Consider the following 14727-nt stretch of genomic DNA (forward strand, 5'->3'; position numbering starts at 1 on the left):
AAATAATGAGCATGAAATGATTAGGCATATAAGTCCTTAAATTTGTGCATCAAATTTAATAAGCAATGGGGATGGCATGAACATATAATTGCTTGACATGGGGTGAACTAAAGGCATTTGGGACATCAACCAAATTTGAACGGTTTTAACTTCTGGGGGAGGTTTCCTTCCTTTTCGAGTACGAAACAGTAGGACATTGTCAATCCATGCCAAACATGGGTTGGAATTTAGTAGGATTTTTATCTTCTCCTATTAGTTTTTGCTATTGGGTCACTTTCACACTGGTTAGCAAATGTGGTCAAAAATCCATCATAGGCCACAACTAAAACAGAAGATCAATCTCCAACGACAATTGAATTAAATGACATTATTTATCATGAATACATAAGCTCTAAAGCAAACAAAGGCCTTGCCACATCAAAGATCAAAGTTTGAATCACTCAACTTATAATCACATGTGAAAACATCGGCCACTACTGACTATATAGTAAACACTACAAGTATTAACAACCTAAAAGATATTAAATCTCGGAGAATGGAGCCAATAGTACGTAAAATGAGTAGTATGTCCAGGCCTCCAACAGAGCACATGACTTCAGCTGAGATGCTAAGCAACTTCTCATTCCAAATCTCCAGGTTCATGCAACAGAAAGAGGCAGCATTCTCTAATCCACACAACACGCCTCCAATCCATTGGCTTCACTCTATCATCGGAACAACTCCCCCAGCAGCAATAATTTGCTTTTCAAGCTATGAAAAAGAAGATCGAAAACCAGAATTAATTCCAGATTAAGGGAATTCGTAGAAAAGAGATGGGAAGTTTCCAGATTACCCCCTCATATTGGGTGATAAATTTAAAGGCATCCTTACAGCTCCTAACAAACAATAGCTGCCCTTGATCAAAAAGGGTAAGGCGATCGTCCTTAATTTAAACCAGTTAAATTCTCATTGTGGATGATAAACTCAATTCACATAGAGATTGAGATTGTCGCAATGGGACTAATTAATAAATCGATTAATGGGGTTAATTCCAACAATGGTATTATTAATTAGGCCTTTTAAATCGTAAAGAGCACACACAAATCATAAGGGTAGTTACAAATACAAAAATAATCCCCCAAAAAAGTAGTGGAGTGTGCATGCAGATATCTTCACCTGCATCAAAGTATCGAGCTTCTCTCTAACAGCATAAAACTCTTGTTTGATCTGCTGTAGAGCCTGCAAACACCTGTAGACACATTCGAGCACAAAAAGAAATGATAACTATAGAATTCGAAAAGATCGCAGCTAATTATACATAAATGAGTGTTGGTGTATCTACGCTTCTTTGTTGCTTGCGTCTGCATAGGCTCGAAAATCCAAGCACACAGCTTTAATTCGCTGAGCACCTACACTGCAAAACGCAGCAAAAACAACTTCCTGATATTATACACCGTGCAAAAAATGCCCCGTTTTCTCTTTCATCTCAAATCATTTTGTGCTCATGTAGCATGTGACACTCATTTATCTGCAATACCTCTACAATCTAGAGTAACTTAAGAGATCAAACAGAAGTATCTTTATTTTTAGTAACTTTTTTTCACTAGATAATCATAGCAATTGTGGGAACGAACTGATCTCTATTGGCTATAGGTAGAGCTATAATGAGGAGATCTAAGGGGCATGCTTGGGTAACATACAAAAAGGAGGTCTAAAGGTGGTGTGTAGACAACATCTGCCTCTGTTGAATATATGTTAGACAAGTACAAACCTAGAACTGCTTCCTTTGAACTGATGCACATATGCGTCTACCTTCTTGAAATTGATCGGTTCTTGCTCACTGCAACAAGTGCTAGGATTAGAAGCTAAGTACAGAACGTGTGACAAATAGAGCCATCTCACACAAAGTTAATAAAAACGTACAGTGCTTTTGTAAGCTCTGAGAGGAGCCTTTCCGAATCTTCAGCAAACAGATTGATGACTTCAGCAACAAAATCTGGATTGCTTTCATCTTGAAGCATTTGAAGCTGAGTAAACTGGTCATCTAGAAATCCCTGCATTGAGAAGGTATAACCCTGTCATTTCTGTTTCATCTGTGATTATTCTCTTCTTTAATATTACCATGTGGTGGAGGACCAGCAACACATGCAATGAAATAACCATAACAAGTGGACCGCAAATGATACTGACGTATGTGAACACTGTTTTATACTTGATGGTATGCTTCACAGCTAATCTCTCATCACACAGTGGAAGAGGAAGTTACGTGCAAGAGGAGGTTAAGATCTTTTGTGATGACCTACTTACTTCATATGCGGACTTCTAAGAACAAAGATGTGTCATGTCGATACACTTTGAGTGCCTTGGGGTCTTATGATAGACTAAACCAAGTTTCAACCATGCCATGGACAAGATGGCCAGGCCAGTCTACTTACTAACCAACCACTAACTAGTAGTCAGGAGGAATTTGAACTAAATTCAGTGTTATTAGCAGGAACTCTATGTCCAAATCAACCCTTGTAATTGGGATAAACCAAATGCACTTAGAGATGTATCATGGAGCTATAGGGGTTACAAGAAAAGTTTCACAAAGAGGGTTCTTTTTTCGCTCATTTTTATACATTGGTCTTCTACAAAATCAAATACTTGACCTGGTTCATGACACCTTTCAGGGTTCCCATTTCTTCTGAAAGATTGGGATATCTACTTTAGAGAACTCGATACGTTGATGGTGCATCTTTGTAGTCCATGACTTCTTCTGAATTATTGAGATACCCAATATAGAGGTAGTGTTTTGAGGAGTTACGTCTGAGTTTTAAGTAACCCATTTCCACAAGAAAATGAGAGAAGCTCAAAATACCAGGATATGGGTGCGTGTGTCTTTATCAATGGCTTGAGGAATTTGATGCAACAAATAATGATTAAGATTGGAAATAGAAGAGTTATCAAGTATAGGGCTGTATGTATTCGCCACTAAGGATGAAGAAAAAGAGAATTTATGTATAGGGGAAATAGAGACGTTTTACAATGCTTTTCAAAAATGTCATGTCGGACTTCATGCATCAATCAACAGGAGAGATCCAGAGAAGAGGAGCCATGTAAAGGGAATGGAGTCTAGTGAAAATTCTCATTTCTATTTTGTTTTTTTTGTTTTTTTCTCTTTGCTTTGTTTTATTTCAAGGACATGGTTTTATATTAGATGTATGAATCTCTCTCACGCTCTCGAAATTCAGAAGATAAGAACACGGAGTTTCAACAGATAAGAGAAGGAAGAGAGAGAGGTACAAAATAGAGAGGAAAGAAAGCCCACCTCTTGAAACATGTCATTCGTGAAATCCGCGAATTTCTGTTGTAATTTGGTCACTTCCATCGTTGCTGAATCCACCCAACAGAGGAAAAAGTATGACAGGGGGAAAAGCTCAATAAAATAAAAGAAGAGAGGAATCAGAGAGCTTGAAGAAGATACACCATAGCCTCTGTCTCTGTCTCTCTCACACACACTGTCTGTGTTTGAGTGTTCCTTCTGGGTAGTGCTTGTGTATGTATGTAATGGGTAGTAAGTAGTAGAGTAAGTAAAGGTGAGGATCGGGTGAGCAGGCCAGAGATTCTGTTGACCCAAGTAAGCAAAGCAATTTTGGTTGGAGAATTTAGAAGAAAGAAAGAGAGAAAGGCCTCTCTCTCTCTCCAGAGACAGACAGACAGACAGACAGAAGAAAGAGAGCGAGAGACGAGGATTTAAATAGACAGAGACAAGAAGACTGCTACTGCTAGCACAGCCTAGAGAGAGAGAGAGAGAGAGAGAGGGTGTGTGTGTGTGTGTGTGTGTGTGTGTGTGTGACCCTCCCCCTCGGGTCCCTCACCTTTTGCTTTCTTTTTGTTTTTTGCCCTTTTTTGCTCTCTCTGTCTCTGTCTCTGTCTCATGGTATCCATGTGATCTGCTTTTCGGTTTTCATTATGCCGATCATGCTTTTCATTCCGTCATCATCGTAACTCTCTCTCTCTCTCTCTCTCTCTCTCTCTCTACATACATAGATATCTATCTATCCATCTACATACATACATACATACATACATACATACATACATACATACGGATATGTATGTACATGCATGTTTCCTAATCTGCCATAAATTGCCAACCAACAAGAACAACAACAAATCCAACAAGTTCGAGGATCACACCTCCACCCAAAATGAACAGCTAAAACATACACCCATCTTCCTCAATGGACACACACCCTACAACCTTTTTTGCGCCAACTCCCTCCTCGATGCACATTGATATGAACCAATCCGACACGAACATTTACGTACCGCCACGTTACGATATCGTCATTGATCAACTCCTAGCTCCACATATACGTAGACCATTTCGTGGTTTATGGAATATCTTCCTCGTTTCAACAATAGTCACAAGGACATTTGGTATGCAAATTTGGCATCAAACAATATGAATTCATCATGAAAGAAGAATATAGACTTCGCATCCCAACTATACCATCGTTTATGCATCAGTAGTTAACAGGAGGTCATCCATCCTATGCATCTCCATGTACCCAAAAAAATTAGTTCGTCCACGAGTTAACATCCACCCTTTCAGTCCACTCATCTTAGGGCAAGGTCATATGTTGGCTATCGTGTTGGATTATGTCACAGATACACATACTTGTTCCGGCAAAATATCCATTAAATTTTTATCTTGACTAAGAAGGATCGTCCTCTACTTATTTATTGCAAGGAAATGCACACCCTTGGTTCTCACTGTCATATGGAGGAGGATATGCAACACCCTTGAGAAAGTTGGGCAAACAAAATCTATTTTTCAGGTGCATCAAAACATTGACATTGCAAAAATCACACACATGTACCACATTTGGTGTAATATAATTAACCATCCTTGATATTATCCATTGCCCCTGTGTGATATTGTGCATTATCACAACTTGCTCCTCGTGGAACCACCACAACATGGTGCCCCTAGGTTTAACACCCAAAATACTTTGCATTATTGTTCATGATCAACCATTATGTGTCATCGATAGACATGTGGAGAGTTTTTGGCATTCACATAGCAAATGTATTGCCAATTTCATTATGGGTTGGTTATAAGATGAGAATTCATACTGGATAGTACACAACAATAGCTTCCCTTGAAATGGAGAATGATACTACTTTTTATAGTAGGAACTTGCAAATTTTCTTAGAAAGGAAACAAAATATAGACACACCATGTGTTTGTTACATTTCATAAGCTGGCAAGTTAAGGTGATTTAGATAAGACAATGCTAAATTTGCCAATAATAGCTTTGCGCTCATTTATGGGGATTTGATGCAAAGACAAACGAGAGTAAGATCATCATTCTAACCATGAGGAAATCAAGACAAACAAGAGTAAGATCATCATTCTAACATGAGGAAATCATGACATGCTAGTGGACAAAGTATGGAATCGATGAAACCGAAGAACTGAATACATAATTGCTAGGCATGTTGTTGAAAGGATGGATAACCAAAATAAAAGACGAGTGGAAATTGCTTTCAACAGGAAAAGAAATGGTATATTCATTGTATTGTGTGAAAAAATAGTCACGATGAGCCTTAATTGGTCAAATTGAATGCGTTGCATGTTAAAGTGACAAACATTTAACAATAATTAGATGGGTTGCCTCATTTGACAACAAAACAATGTCTCTAGCATAGGAGCAGATGCGTTATTGGTTTCTGCATTTATGTCTTTTCAACACACCTATCCTATACATTTCAATGTAGGCATGTTAGCACACATTTGGAAGGCCATTGCCAAAAATATACCACAATTTTATCAAGATTCAATATTAGAGATCTCGTAATGTTTTACATTGGAGACTTGAGCAAGCATTATCGTTGAGATACTCGAGAAGCATATAAGTCAACTCATCATAACAAACTCAGTGTTGAGTCTTTAAAGGAGATTAAGGAGGATATTATATATGGCACCCCCACTAATATACTAGTGGCCCCTTTTTCCCAATGATGTACGAGTCACGACTTCCATTTTGAAGAATGAATGTTCATGTAATGATTGATGGTACAAATGTGATCTACACAATCTTCAACTTTGGGTAGTTAAATTGACAAAGACTCGAGGCATGTTGTTGCATGTTGTTGAGGTAATGTAAATTTCAAGTATTCTCTCTCAAGAGGGAGTGTTGATCATTAAAATATTATCTTTCAATAGAATATTCTTTGTTATATTGTACCCTCCATATGAACGCATCCAACTTTATTGTTAATTTCAAGAATCTCATCTAGGTCACCACTTAGCCCTAGTATGATAGCATATAGATAATAGCAACCAAATTTGTAGCTTCGACAAGAAATCACCCAATGTCTAGTGGTAGTAACTTATCCTCGAATAAGTGGCTTACATCCAAAAAGCATACACAAGTTTCCTCTTATTTTGCATTACATTCATAACCAAAATGAATTCCATGCATGCCAAGACACATGCTATTTGGAAAATGTACATAAACTCTTAATTGTGTTATAATCCATGATTTTTAATGAGATGTTTGATTCACGTCTATGATTTCGCTATTTTTAACAAGATGCTTGCATTGATGTTATGTTAATGTACTTTATGCAATTGGTGGCAATGTTCTAAAATAATTCCTTCTTCTCATTGTGTAGTTAATTTCTCTAGCGAAAACCAAGGAACCTTTATTTTCCTTTTGCCTTGTTTAGTAAAAGTAATGAAACTCTATTTTCTTTCTTTCTTGATTGGTTTTTTATTAGAAAATGAATGATTTTAATATTCCCCCACTTATACTTTTTCATTTGATTGATTTGGTTTCTTCTCACTTCCAAGGGAATTTATTGGTAAGTCACAAGTTACAACTTCTACCTTTTATCGACGTTTTGATGTCTTTCCACCCACACTCATTGGCTTATGTATTGATAAATTAGAAGAAGTGGTAAATAGATTGCAAGGGAAGAAGGATCGAATGCTCCCAAATTGATGCAACATGTTATCTTATTGCTTCTATATGTTGATGATGTGGTACTCTTCTCATATGATGTTGATAAAATGCAAAATTTACTTGGGGTATTCGAAGAATTTTGCCATAGTAGTGGACTAGCAGTCAATGTGGAGAAAACAAAAATGATGGTCGTGCAAACCATCCAACCTCATCATTACCCTATCTCACATATAGCGATGAACATATACAATTTGTTCAAAGCTTTAACTATCTTGGTATTGATGTACCTGCCACAAATAAATGGAGTGCATGCTTTGGTTCTAGGCTCCAAACCGGTTGGAAATCATATTACCTTTTGGAGAACCGATGCAACCAGAGTGATACTTGTGGATGGGAAGTAAAACTAATGTTGTTCAATGTCATGGTAACACAAGTATTGCTTTATGGAATAGAAGTATGGGGTGGCACAATCTCTCTCAGTGCATGGAATGAGATTGAGAAAATTCAAAAGATGTTTTTAAGGAGGCAAATAGAAGTTAAATGCACTACCTCTTACCAAGTTATGCTCTTGGAAACAAGTGTTCGACTCATAGAACTATTGGCACTCCAAAAAGTATATAAATACATTACAAAAGTCAAGAATATGTCGAATCATCAATTACCACATCTTGCTTGGAATGTTGGATGTAAGCTACAAAAGAATCATAAAAGTAAGATTCTCTCATTAGGTTGGGTTGTTGACATAAGGAAATGGTTTAGAAGATGGGTTTGGATGATCTTTTAGAGCTTTCGGGCAATGCTATGCAGTATGTAATGATCGAGGAAAGGTTGATGGAATCATTAAGGATGACGTGGGAAGATGCTAAGAGGACAAAGCTAGAATACTACATTGCAAATGTTGGTCTCAATATAAAGCAAGAATGCCTATTGATCGTATCCAACCTTATCTCATTACCAATATGAGTAGTAATGCTCGTAGAGCCCTTACACTACTTCGCACTCAATCTCACAAGTTAGGTATTGAAGTTGCATCATGGTATCAAAATGTAACTAATTTGAAGACATGCAAAGTATGCAACGAAGGCACGGTAGAGGATGAATGTCACTTGCTCTTCACATGCTCGACATATAGTGCAATTTGTTCAAGATATGCTAACATACTAAGAGGGAGTGATAACTCAAGTGTCATACTTAAGACACCACCGAGAAGGTTGAGCTCATATGTGTATGCTTTATTCACACATAGAGACTTTGTGCTTCAATGTATGAATACCCCTTCTTAGGAAGGAGACACGTTTCAAGAACACATGTATACTTTGGTCCCATAGGTCAAATTTGGCCTCTTTATGGACGATAAAAAATTCTAATCCTTTTGTAAATTCTATTTTTAAAATTTCATCTTGATTCCTAAATTGGTTGATTTGGTCATGAATTCCTCCCTCGTATATCAATATTCTTGTCATTTGATTGAAGCTTTCCTTATTTTTTGCCTCCTCTTCCATCATCAAGGTAATGACTTCAATCTTTAATTAATTTCTTAGTATTACTAATCCGTATGGCAAAAATATACAACATTTTCAACCACGTGAACCTTTGTTTATTCTTAGTGCTATTGGTATGATAGATGACGAAACCTTGTCGTGTCAAAAAATCAATTCTACAATTAATTTCTATACGTACATAACTTCATAAACTAATACCCAAAGCATATCATCATAATGTGCACCGATTATTTTATCCAATTAATCAAGAATAATTGTATATCTATTGTATATTCAAGTCACATAAACAATTACACCATACGAAGACTTCTATTGTCTTGTTACTTTCAACTCGTTCTCTCTTCTCTTATTAGTTTGTCGGTAATGTAAGTGAAGTTATCTTTCCTCTTGTTTATTCTATGTGCTTTTGCTTTGATGGTTAGATGACATGACCTAGTTGGTTCAAAATTAATATTATACAATAATTGTCTAAAACATCTACAACAAATCAATGTTATTTTCATCCATATCGAAGAATAATTTATCTTACCTTATATTATAGTTTGCATATATAATTACAATTCCATACTTCTAGATGTTTTAATGTTGGTGGTAATACTTAATATTTATTCACTTGGAAGTTGGAGGTTTGGCTCTAGAAAGTATATTTTACTTGCTAGTGTGTAGCAAAGCCCTGTTTTAATTTTTCATGTCGATTTATTAAAGTTCATGCTATTGGGTGTTTTCTCAAGGAGGCATGGTTATGATTAAAATCATGAAGAAGAAGGTGTAATGATCTCTTCAAACGAGGTTGGTTAAAAACATTGTCATCAACACATAATATTCTTTGGTGGTTACCCATATCCAACATAAACACTAATGGATGTCGAGTTAGGGCTCAACAATATGAAGATTTGAACACAACTTAACAAAAATTCAAAAGAGATTTAACTACACAAGTGGAGCAAACGGGTGGCATTGTTGCCAAGCAAACAGATGGCACCCTTCCCTACGCGACCATGGAAACACTTTTATAGGGTGTCACTACCATGGTTGTTGGCCACACTACATTACCCTAGCATAGGGTTTAAATTTTGGTAAACATATCATTGGGTGTATTCCCTAGTTTCTTTAGGGGGCACGTGTGCTCTAGGGTAGTTCACGCACACACCATTTTTAACATCTTTTATGTAGTCATTCCTTTCTCTATATACATACATATATAGGTGTTTCTTTTTTGGATGAATATTGGCACCCACAATTCACATATGGAGTGTTTTTTCTCTATATATGGCCTTCTCTATATATACCTACGTATATGGAGTCTTTTTTTAGGGGGGTTCGCTTTTTCGAGATGAATCTATACCTAGCTCATGAATCATGATACTTTATAGCTATATGGCATGTGCGTTTTGTTCTGATCAATTATGAAATATTTATATATACACATCTACTCATATAGATATGTGGGTGTGCTTTTATTCCAATCGAATACGATTGGCACACACACATGCATATATGTATTTGTATATACATATTTGTAACTCATGCTAGTGCCTTTTCTAGGTTGAATATATATATATATATATATATGTATATGTATGTATGTATCTATATATCCACATATATATATCTACATAAAAGTACGAGACCCACCATTCACACAACCACTGTTCACATGTTTGGGGGCTTTTATTTTGGGTTATGATTGTTTTCCACGCTTGTATGAGGACATTCTTTTCTAGATTTAATTATGCACACACATACACAACACACAAGACTCCTAAAACTATTTATTTCCGCATGTGATTTTCTAGTTTGTACGACTAACATCAAGGCATTATTGTGAAGTTACACATGTGGGTGGGACCGCCAGGAACTTGAACCATGGAGGATGGGTTGGAGACTCGAATTGTTGTGTTGGGGGGTTCAAGCCACATGTGGATATTTGGTTTAGCGTCTAGAGGGTTTTTTTTTTTTTTTCAAAAAAAAATCTCCTTCCATTAGTTATAAAATTTTACAGATGAGATTAATATATACAAATCCCTATAGGGACACAATAGGTCCATCTTATGTGGATGCCCTCCAACTCAATAAAAGGGGGAGGGCGACCATTGTTGGATGAAGGCTAGTCGTTGTCTTTCAACTCCATCAGAGTCACCCTTGAGGCCATCATATTGGCTCTTTAGAGTGGCTACCACTTCACTCCATATCTCTTGCATTAACACTATTGGTTGCACAGTTTGGTTGGAGAAGACCCGTCTACACCGTTGTTTCCATAGAATCCAAAGAGTTATTGGGCTAACCAATTCCAGCACAACTTGAGATTTGGCATTGATAGGAGTTGAGTGGACATTGTCGATGGTGGAGAAAAAAACTTATTGTGCTTTTATAACCAAAGTCATCCCTTCTTCCTGATGCTCATATCTATCAATTGGGGCTTGCCATGATAGCCAACATACATTCCCCCACTTGATTGAGCCTTGCACCTAGCATAATTGCAATAAGCGGCCAACCCCTGCCATATTCGATGGGACTTTGGGCAGTCCCATAGAGTGTGTCGTATTGATTCTACTACAGTTGGACACGCTACACAATTAGGAGAGTTGACGTTCCCACGCTGCCACGCACCAACCGGTAGTGACTTATGTATTAATAGCCATTGGAAAGTGGTGATTTGCCTCACGTGTTGTTGTTTCCAGAGTTTTTGCCAAAACTTGGTGATAATTGTGGTAGGAACATGATATGTTTTCCAGACCTTTGCAATAGTCGGATCTCGGACAGATTGAGCGGCTATAATATGGCGACCCAATCTAGTTGTGAATTGAAAGAAAGGGATAGGTTTGCTTCCTTGCCCCGCGTAAGGAGCACACCATGTCCATTGCAAAGGGTCCCAACTAACCTTACCTAGCCATGTGTTTTCATGAATACATATGTGCCAATCTAGTTGTACTTTGATTGGATCAGGACCTACAATCCATTTATGCCCAGTAAATGCTAGTACTCGAATTACACTACGCTGTGTTGATGCCTCGTTGTCCTGCAGTTCAGAGCCTTCGATCTTGTCCGGTATGTCCCTACCTCTTGGGAGCAAAGAGCCCTCCTCCTTGTAGCCTATCCATTTCTCCGTTGTCGTCCTTTGATGAGCAGCTTCCCTAATCAGTAGAGCGTTAATGATTTCAAATCTCATAGCCCATCTACCCCTGATTCCATGGAGGATGTTGGCCTGGTCTTGTATTGGCAATGACATAAACCGTCTCCAACATTCTATACTTTTTCCTGGATCTTCCAACATGTATCCCCATGACAACCCCTTATTTGATCCAACTGGTTGATTAGATTCATCCCTAATACATGGGTTCCAAAGGATACGTTGACTAAGCCAAGCAGGTTCGGAATTGGGTTGATCGCACTTGAGTCCTCGTCTAATGTCACACCATGCCTTCCACATGGATGCACTAAATCTATCCTCCAGTTGGCGGGAGAAACTATTTTTGAGATCCATGTTTAGAATCCATCTAGTTTGGGGGGGGGGGCAGTTGGTCCCTTTTCGTGGCCTAAAGTAAGTGAAGCGTAACCGCAATAACATTTTCCAGCAATCATTCCGTGGTTGGAGTCCTCACACCACAAATTTGGAGAGTAGGGCTTTTGATTGTGAGAGGGGATCAATAAGACCCGCCTAGAGGGTTTTTGTCTTAGTGTTTTTATAATTTTATTTAATATTTAATAGTAATTGCCTTATTGGCAAATATAATGATTTTAACTATATAGGTGCAAGGTTTGAATCTTGCCTTACATAATTACTATCTATGTGGCGGATTAGGCCTACAAATTCATATTATTATTTTATTCCCTATCCAATTGTTGGAGGAGAAGAAGGTTGGATGAGGAGTACGTTCAAACTGGAGACTAAGACCCCGAAATTTTTGACATGATTGTTAAGTATTTGGGACCCAAGACACCAATTGTGGAGACCAAGGCACCAATAGGAGGCATTGAGCTAAACAAACCATAGGAAAATGGGGATAGAGTAACCCAAATAGGAAGCATTGTAGCCAATGGGCAACCTAGAATGAAAGGAACCCATTAACCTTGTAAAAAGCTATAAAATCCACATTTTGGTGACTTTCGTAGATCTACTCCAATCTTAAGTATTTCTCTTTTCCTTTAGTGTATTATAGATTTCATTGTACCTCCCTAATCTTCTATTAGAGCTAAATGTGACTAGGGTTAAGAGCTAGTCGAGCCAAACCTTATATCTCCCCTCTTGTATGGTCCTAAACCTCTTCGGTAATAAGAAATTGGGTATTCCCTTGTGTGCCTTGTTTGTCTTTACATCTATTACCATGTGCAAGAGAGAGTAAAATGAGAGGAAAAGAGAGTACGTATAAGCATTAATCATTGAGGTTAAGTAAACTCGTAGTTCAAGGGGATTCAACAATCACTCTTGCCTGGTTTGCCACCAATAGGGCATATGTCGGTAAAACCCCTAGGCACAACGATATTGACAAGAGGCATAACTCCATCAATCTATAGAATTGTTTAGGTGGACATACACAGAAGCTACACATCTATTTGATGTCACTGCCAGGGATAGACCGATGATCGCAACTACAAACGAGCTTTGTGTAAGCTCACGGGGTAAGTTTCCCTAATGCCAGAAGTTACCAAGAAGGTGAGGGATTTTCTATTTGTTAGTTAGTTCAATTTAATTAGTCAATGCTAGCCCCAAATCCCCCAATCTACACACGTCTCAAAGTCACACCTAAGCAAGTGAGCATCCTAATGGATCAACATAATCTTAACCGACATTATCAAGAGCTTATATAAGAACTCAAGGCCATCAAGCAAGAAATTGAGTTGTGGACATCACAACTAACAAAGGGTGACCAAACTGAATTCATAATGCACAACATTGAGGTAGCACTTTCCGAATGGATAACCACATTCTAGAATACAATAAAGACTCACATTGTTGAGTAAATGCATGTGCTACTGAAGTGAAACCATTGTTGTTATGGACCATGGAGGACGTGATGGTGTGAGAGAAGATTCTTCTTACCACTTTTTAGATCTCCTTATGTGAATCCCCTTTATATATATTATTAGTGCACAAAGGTCGAGGTGGAGAGAACGCTTGAGAGACAAACGTAGGGAAAGATGCGAACAAACATAAGACACAAACATAGATGTCATGAACGAAGGACACAAACAAAGGATGCAAACGGAAAAAGCAAGCAAAGGAGGTGAATAAACAAGACGAACACTCTTGAGGCGAACGAAGAATGGTAAGGCTCATCCTCCATCAACCTCTCAGCCCTCCTCACACTCACATACAACGACGAAGGGCAATTAATACATTATTAGCATCATGCACAACTACCACTGAGGCACTTGACTAATGCTATGACACGGTAATGGCTCGAAATAAAGGTTTTTATAGAGAATTGTTTCTTTCTTACAACAAAACGGTTTCACCAAAAGTTGATGACTTTTACAAGGTTGTGGGAAATATGAGATGTGCAACAAAAGAATGTTGAGGACTTGTAGTTAGTGTCATGCAAACAATATAGATAAACTAGAGAAACAAATTATACACGGTAGGCGTGAAGTGAGAAACAAGAAGCACGTTGTTAAGCTCTAATGGAAGATTGTATTATTCTCTCTGAAAACTCCTTCTCGCATTTCTATAACCTCTTAGTTGGGCTTATATATGCTCAAGCCCTAATTGGGTAGCATGTTCACACCAAGGATACAAATAGGGTGAAGTTGGTCTTTTATGCCAACACATGTTAATGGCCAAATTTAAGAAATAAGAACAAATGAGGTTTAGAGCTTCCGGTGAAGGTGAGTTGAGTATACCACCGAGACCCCGACTACTACCAATGGCCACGAGGCCTCAGTGTCAGAGCAATGTTCTCAATACCACCTTGTCCTCTCTTTAAATGACCGGTAAGTGAGTTGGCTGAATCCTTTAACACCCAAGCTCCCAAAGGCAAAAGCTGATGCTCCCCAAAAATGCCAAAATACCAAAGTTGAAATGAAGAGTTCTTCCTTCTCCCCAAGCCAACTCAAAACGCCCCAAAAGTAGAACCTAAATGAGTTCCCTTGCACTTTTTGTATGAAGAGAGAGGTGCCTCATTTTGCATTAAATGCAAACTACCCCGCTTTGTATTAAGAAAAAAGAAAAATAGAGAATAATTCTTTAATTTGCACTGATGATGATTCAAATTCTATGCCCTTTGTAGTCTACCTTCAAAATTTCCCCTTTCGTCATATAAGCCATCCTCGTGACCTGATGCTTGGTC

The 14727-nt window shown here is 37.9% G+C and overlaps 1 protein-coding gene across 1 annotated transcript; it reads right to left on the bottom strand.

Moving 5' to 3' along the window:
- Positions 1–341: 341 nt before the first annotated feature.
- Positions 342–3604, bottom strand: LOC147856673 (histidine-containing phosphotransfer protein 1-like). Its single transcript, XM_087328071.1, has 6 exons — positions 3290–3604; positions 1903–2033; positions 1751–1819; positions 1322–1393; positions 1156–1228; positions 342–750 (listed from the first exon to the last, which is right to left on the bottom strand). The coding sequence occupies exons 1-6, from the start codon at positions 3347–3349 to the stop codon at positions 700–702; spliced, it is 456 nt and encodes a 151-aa protein (XP_087184197.1). The 5' UTR covers positions 3350–3604; the 3' UTR covers positions 342–699.
- Positions 3605–14727: the final 11123 nt, after the last annotated feature.

The sequence above is a fragment of the Azolla caroliniana genome, unplaced genomic scaffold, assembly GCF_043228905.1.
Source record: "Azolla caroliniana isolate FFs.n. ecotype wild unplaced genomic scaffold, voAzoCaro1.0.p SCAF_12, whole genome shotgun sequence".
NCBI lineage: Eukaryota > Viridiplantae > Streptophyta > Polypodiopsida > Salviniales > Salviniaceae > Azolla > Azolla caroliniana.

Excerpts from the sequence above, each read along its gene's own strand:
- LOC147856673 (XM_087328071.1), bottom strand. The coding sequence starts at position 3,349 with ATGGAAGTGACCAAATTACAACAGAAATTCGCGGATTTCACGAATGAC. Across the intron at positions 1,229-1,321 it reads GACGCAAGCAACAAAGAAGC|GTGTTTGCAGGCTCTACAGC; the intron begins GTAGATACACCA and ends ATGTGTCTACAG. Across the intron at positions 751-1,155 it reads AGCTCGATACTTTGATGCAG|CTTGAAAAGCAAATTATTGC; the intron begins GTGAAGATATCT and ends TCTTTTTCATAG.